Raw genomic sequence first — 7,159 nt, 5'->3', positions numbered from 1 at the left:
AAAGAAACTCTGTTTATCTCAAAAGGAATATTTGAAGAGAGTACTTCAACGTTTTGGCATAGATGACAAGACTAAGCCAGTTAGTACTCCACTTGCTTCCCATTTTAAGCTAAGTACTACTATGTCGCCAATGGATGAAGCTGAACGAGAGTATATGTCAAAGGTACCATACGCAAATGTTGTTGGTAGCTTGATGTATGCAATGGTTTGCACAAGGCCTGACATTTCACAAGCTGTTGGAGTTATTAGCAGATATATGCACAATCCAGGGAAGGAGCATTGGCAAGCTGTGAAGTGGATTCTACGGTATATTCATAATACTGTAGATGTCGGGTTAGTTTTTGAGCAGGAAGACAATCAGTCTGTAGTTGGATATTGTGACTCAGATTTTGCGGGTGATATGGACAAACGAAGATCAACTACTGGTTATGTGTTTACTTTTGCAAAGGCACCAGTTAGTTGGAAGTCTACTTTGCAGTCAACAGTTGCTTTGTCTACAACAGAGGCAGAGTACATGGCTATTACAGATGCTGTGAAAGAGGCAATTTGGCTTCAAGGATTGCTAAAGGAGCTTGGTGTTGAACAAAAAGGTATCACAATTTTTTGTGATAGTCAAAGTGCTATTCAATTAGCGAAGAACCAAGTTTATCATGCAAGGACGAAGCACATTGATGTTCGGTATCATTTCGTACGAGAAATCATAGAAGAAGGTGGAGTCACGGTGAAGAAAATTCATACTACAGAGAATCCTGCTGATATGCTGACAAAGGTGGTGACTGCGGTCAAGTTTCAACATTGTTTGGATTTGATCAACATTGTTGAACACTGAAGATTGAAGATGAAGACACAACCAAAATTTGTTATTGAGAGAGAATTGAAAATGTGGAATTTTGCCAAGGTGGAGATTTGTTGAAGTTTGGCAAAATGCCAAAGTCCCACATTGGTTGGGAGTTAAGTTTGGAAGGGATTTTTCCCCTATAAAAGAAGGCCTAATGTTTAGGATTGAAACACACCTCTCATTTGCCTTCTCATCTGTTTAAGGCATTTGTATCTTCTCTCTTTAGTATTATTTCACTTGTATTTTTGGAGTGGAATAAAATATTGGTTGTGTCCGAGGAGTAGGCAAAATTAGCCGAACCTCGTAAATTCTGGTGTTTCCTTTATTGTTGTTTTATTGTCTTATTTATTATTTGGTGGCTGTCATAATTTTTGGTATAGTAGTTGTGACTTATTCACACTATATACATTTGGCTTCCGCAACACTATTAACTTGGTGAATGTCTTTCACAGGGACACATGTAACATAAGGCAGAGTCATGTCATCTTTTACAGCATTCTTGATTCTTGCATCATGTTTGCACTTTGGTCCATCGGCACGAAAGACTCTTCTTGGTTTGCTGTTTGGCTTCTTAGATGCAGAAGAGATTGTGTAGCAGACAGGAGTTCTCTTCGAAGTTCTCCAAACAAGTTGAGGGATTCTGCTCTTGTCTTTTAGCTGATCCGAGCTCTCTTTCTTAACAAGAAGTATTTCAGAACTATCATCTAATACTTCTATGTTGACGGGGTGCCCTACGATTGCCTTTCCGTTTAATCTACTCATTAAAGAAACAAGAGGAGTATGCTCTCCTCTATAGGTGCCTTGAACTGTCATATCCACATCTATTAATGTGTTGCTACTATTCTTCCGCGTGCACGTGGTGAACTTTGAACTAAGGCTTTGGCTGCTGGCTTCCTCTGAGAGACAGTTTCCAGGACTAGGCCGAGACTTGTGATTGAAATCCCTTGACAAGGTTTCAAATGATTCACTACTTCTTTCATTAGTTGAAACAACTGATCTGCTCCTACAATGTTGATTATGCATTTTCCTTTTGTTGACTGCTGGACGACTGAAGCTCATCTTTTTTGGTCGCAGTGTATAGTTACCTGAATTTTCACAATAGATCAAAACAAATAGTATCCAATCAATAGCTTGGTCTTGAAACTATTCTATAGCTTTTGTAGTGCTCTTCCATCATTCAGAAGGAAAGGAAAGATGTCTCCATCTTTCATCAATAATGGTTGTTAAAAATAAATCATATGATGTTAAGGGATATTCTTAGATGTAAAATTTTCTAGAACTGAAGTCACCAGTAATGCCATTTCAATGCCATCAGTGATGTAATAACTCAAACAAATAAAGGGAAGTGTGCTAGTTGCCTTAGCTATTTCAGAACTGGTGGGCATTATTATTATTGAATAGAAATATAAGGCACAATCATTAAGTTAAATATATGAGAAAGACAACAACTTAGACTATCATTAAGGATTATACAGATACATGTACACAGCTCCATAGGACCGATTATACAGCTCCAGCTAGAAAAATCTAATTAAGTAAAGACAGATACAGCTTCCTCAAAGATGATGTTTCAAAACCATAAACAAAAGGATCAAACAAAGAAGCAGAGGAGAGGATAAACATTAACCTGCAGATGCAGTTGTCTCAATCTTCAAGGAACTCGTGGACTTGGAAGATGAATGACTAGAGGCGGGACTCATCTTTGATGATTGAGAATCAACTGATTGCTCCAAAAATGGTATAGCACATCTGTTTCTGTTTGCTCTCTCAACACTTTCACCATCTTTGAATCCAGAAAAAAGTACTGTAAGAGGTCAAATAACTGAAATTTTACCAATTACTAGTAACAAGGAATTGGCAGCTAGTATATATACAACGTCCCATTATACCTGGCATTTTCAGTTTCTCCTGTTGTTGCTTCTCAAGTTGAAGAGCATGAAGAATTGCATCTTCTTGAAGTGCATACTTGAGTTTTTTATTAAAGGTAAAAACCTTAGATGATTCGGCCTTTTTGATACAATCATCAAACTCACCACATCGAAATGCCTTTACGCGACTGGACTTCTCCAGGTTGTACCAGTACCTGATAGTAATTTGTTACACACTAACATGATTTGCTGATCCTAAATCGACAAAATATTATTAAAGGAAAAAGAACAACAACAAATATGGCATAGTTTTATCCTTTTCTCTGCTTCCTAGGAATCCAATTTACAAAAAACATCAACAAAATAAAACCACAAGAGAATTACAAACTATAGTGCTCAAGTTAAGCTGCGAAAGAAAATTAGTTTCTATGATTAGGATACAAAGGCCAAAATTCCATTCATAACATTCTAGCTTATTGTATAAGAAGCAAAACAAAATAACATCTATCCCTCATTTCTTGAGCATGAAAACATTCAAGAAAATGGTAAAACGAGAAATTATGCTCTCTTATTCTTACTGTAATTTTTAGCAGCAAAAGGCAGCTGTTCACGTAATAACTTAGTATAATACCTTCTTTTTTTCTAATTTTTACCAAATAAAAAAAAAGGGGTACTCAAGAATTTCATATTCCAGCTTCTAGCAACACAGAAAGCACACAAAAAATAAGGAGATAAGGCATACACAGAAGCATTATCTCGACCAAGAAGCTTGATGGGAAATCTTGAACTGAAACTAGTAGGAGAATAAATCCCAGTAGTTGAGATTTCATTGTTACACAGTATTTTCCCTGGCCACCATGTTCCATTTTTCCTCTGCACCCAAACTACACTTCCTGCGCTGCAGGCTTTTTCTCCCATTTTTCTCTTCTGAAAACCACAAAAAGCACAAGATTTCTTAAGTTTATCCTCTAGCTTGGTTTTAGTACTACTACTACATCATTATCATAAAGAAAGTTGCAGAGCCAAGAATAAAGCATCCAATGGCGCTCTGCTACCTGTTTTTTTCTTTTTTGAATGTACGATAAACGTACCGTTGCGTCTCTTTTTTGGTTTGTCTTTTTCTATGGAGGGAAACTGAAAATTTTATTTTGTCTCTCGGTACAAGTGACACTAGTTAACTAGTTGTATGAGGTAACTTTTTTGTTTTACAATTTTATGGATCCAGATTTTTATAGATTCAGAAGTGTAAAATTGAGGTCCACAATTTGTGAGACAAAAAGGAACCTCATACAACTAGTGTAAGTTGTATGAGACACAAAATAAAACTTGTCGAGGGAAACTATTGTGTGATACTGTATTACGAGTATCAAATTTTTATCCTAAAAAATGTACTACATCACTTTAAATTTTGACGAATTGGAATATTGGATTAGGAATATACTACTCGATTGATCAATTTTCGCATATTTTATGTTTAACCGATACAAAATTTCTTTGCAATGTTCAGTTGTTATATATTACAGTCAAATCTCTCATCATTTGTTCCGGTATTTTTAGGTTTTTATAGTGAATGATTGTTATACATATCTAGCAGTATTTGACATTTAAACATTTTCTGAGGGTTATAGACAAAAAGTATCGGAAAATTCCTTTAATGTTACACATAAAAGATAAAAAAATTATTTAAATTTAAAATTTTAAAAGATATGCATATTTCACTAAATAAATATTAAAGAAAACTAATATATTATTAATAAATTCATAATCAAATGTACACGGATTTAAATTCTAAGGAACACATTTTAAAGATACTAAAAACTTAAATTCAAGATTAACTCTAAAAAATATATATGCAAATCTTCGAATCTTAAGCATTATACAATACAAAAACTTTGTCCAATGGATAAAATTGAAAGTGCAGATCTATCTTCAAATATTGACATTTTGCATAATAGAATCTTTTGCACAATTGAATAATAATATACAAGCATATCTTTACTCGAATTAAATAAATTTTTTATTTGGGAAGTATGTACTAATATAATATTTTTTAATATAAATGGTGCATTAAAGTTTTAAAAAAAATTGATCAAATTAAAATCTCTAGGCTTATTATTGGTAACATTAGAAATTCTATATTGTTAAAGAATGATAATTTTACAAAGAGTGTATTGCTATAAAGATGGATGTTGCTATTATAGGTAAAAAGTTATTATAGAGAGGTAAAATATAACATAAAAAATCGATTTCGAAAAAAATACTTATGGCTTTTATAGTGAATGGATGTTACATAGAGATGTTGTTATAGAAAAGTCACCGTAATACATTTTTTCTACACTTTTACCGTCTTCATATAGGATTTATGTATATAATCAATTTAATGAATTTCTACGGTGTAATTTTATCGACTACAGCAGGTTTTTACTTATTTTTAGCTTACTATTATATTACATACAATTACCTATTGCTGCAGATAATTTCAAATTGATGGTGAAAAGAATTGTATATTATCAGAAGTTAAACTCCTCTATAATAGAAGAAAAACTTTTCCCAATTGGCGATCAAAGAAAACTACAAAAATTTGAACAAACAAGTGAAAAAATAGTTTGAGTTTTAGTGATTGGGGTGTGTTTGGTCCGAAGGAAAATGTTTTCAATAGAAACACTTTTCTAGAAAATATTTTTCTTTCCTGGAAAATGAGTTCTTTTATCACTTATTTTTCCTTTGGTTGGTGAGTGAAAAAAATTTTCGGAAAATATTTTCTACTGTTTGGTTAGAGAGTATAAAATATGTTTAGGAAAATAATCTGTTATGCTACTCTCCTCAATCAGCCTTTCCCAAAATCCTCATATTTCGTACCGACTCGACCAGCCGTTTGGAGAATTAGCGTCAAGTTCGGTGGCTTAAGGTTTCGAGCAGCTTCGTATTATGTGTTATGACTTGCATGTGTGGTCGAGTTCGATTTTCAGATGATTCGGGATCAATTTGGAAAAAGGATTCTTGTTTTAGAAGCTCAAGCAGTAAGAGTTGATCAGAATTTGATTTTTGTGTAGACGACTCTGAAATGGCATTTTGATAATTCCAATAGCTTTGTATGATGATTTTGGACTTAGGCATGTATCCGGATTTGGATTTGGAGGTCTGTAGGATAAGTTGAAGAATTTTGGCGAAAATTGGAAAATCAAATTTTTGGAAGGTTGAGAAGTTTGACGGGGAGTTGACTCGGATGATATTGGGTTCGGATTACGATTTCGAGAGTTGGATTAGCTCTGTTATGTAATTTGGGACATACATGCAAAATTTGAGGTCATTCCGGATTGATTTGATATGTTTCGGCATGAGTTTGGAAGTTGGAAGATTTGGAAATTCATAAGTTCGATTCGAGGTGCGATTCGTAGTTTCAACGTTGTTTGATATGATTTAAGGCCTTTAGCAGGTTCGTATTATATTTTGGGACTTATTGTTATGTTCGTACGGGGTCCCACGGGGCTTGGGTGAGTTTCAGATAGGTTTAGGTTGTGTTGCACTTGTTTTTAATGTTTCGACGTCGTTTTTTCAAGCATTTATGGTACCACATTAAGAAAATGAGCTACAAATTAAGTTTTTATTGAAACATTATATCTGTATTGCAATTACGAAGCCATAAAAAAAAGAATCGTCGGACATTGTATGAGAGAGTTATGTCCATTTTCGTGTCGGGAAAACTATTGGTTTCTGGTATAGTATCCCAGGGCTCGCAAATGCGAACATTTGATGGCATTTGCGACCTCTCCCCTGTTCCAGTTCGCATTTGCGAACATTTTATCACAATTGCGGTATTTTCCAGCCCTGTTCTTGTTCGCAATTGCGGAGGATTTTTCGCTTTTACAAGGGTTCGCAAGTGCGAACCCTGGATCGCAAATGCGACATCTGTAGCTTATTTTCAGCTATGTGATTCGAGTTTTTGGGCACATGTTGTGAAAGTCATTTTATTGTGTTTGTATGTTTTGGCATACATGGTATTGTTGTGAGTATTGTCGAGATGTTCACACGTGAGTTGTTCGTGCCATTGTTATTATTGATATTTGCACATGCGGCATGATAAGGCAGGCTATATATGTGGGTTTGCGCATGTGGTGAGACAAGGTGGGAATATTATTGTGCGCGTGCGGCAAGACAATGGGGGCTATGTCGGGGAATGATTTGTGATGACTTGTGATCGCCTATGGGCATTGTCATTGTTGATATTTGTGTAGTGGTGTGCCTACCTTGTGTGAGTTATACCGTGTATATTGTGGGGTGATTGTTTCTTATGTGCCATTCATTGTCTCTGCTCTTACTTGTTGACTTGAATTGTAGTAGAACACTTGCACAAGCATACATGTAAACAAATCACTCATATTCATTTAGGAAGATGAATCCTGATGTTATTGACTATTTACATGTACTCCTGTGTACTTGCCTTTGCGGTGAG

At 34.9% G+C, this 7,159-nt stretch overlaps 1 protein-coding gene across 2 annotated transcripts; it reads right to left on the bottom strand.

Moving 5' to 3' along the window:
• Positions 1 to 1,096: 1,096 nt before the first annotated feature.
• On the bottom strand, positions 1,097 to 3,717 carry LOC104226632 (uncharacterized). 2 transcript variants are annotated; one of them, XM_009778661.2, is made up of 4 exons: positions 3,449 to 3,717; positions 2,728 to 2,921; positions 2,466 to 2,642; positions 1,097 to 1,923 (listed from the first exon to the last, which is right to left on the bottom strand). In XM_009778661.2, exons 1-4 carry the CDS (start codon positions 3,622 to 3,624, stop codon positions 1,238 to 1,240), a joined length of 1,233 nt encoding a protein of 410 aa, XP_009776963.2. In that variant the 5' UTR covers positions 3,625 to 3,717; the 3' UTR covers positions 1,097 to 1,237. The 2 variants fall into 2 exon arrangements, with proteins under 2 accessions (XP_009776963.2, XP_070009301.1); XM_070153200.1 differs by having other exon boundaries at positions 2,466 to 2,621.
• Positions 3,718 to 7,159: the final 3,442 nt, after the last annotated feature.

Source organism: Nicotiana sylvestris, chromosome 8, assembly GCF_000393655.2.
Source record: "Nicotiana sylvestris chromosome 8, ASM39365v2, whole genome shotgun sequence".
NCBI lineage: Eukaryota > Viridiplantae > Streptophyta > Magnoliopsida > Solanales > Solanaceae > Nicotiana > Nicotiana sylvestris.
The sequence above is the reverse complement of the archived record's forward strand: the minus strand, read 5'-3'. Positions and strand labels throughout refer to the sequence as shown.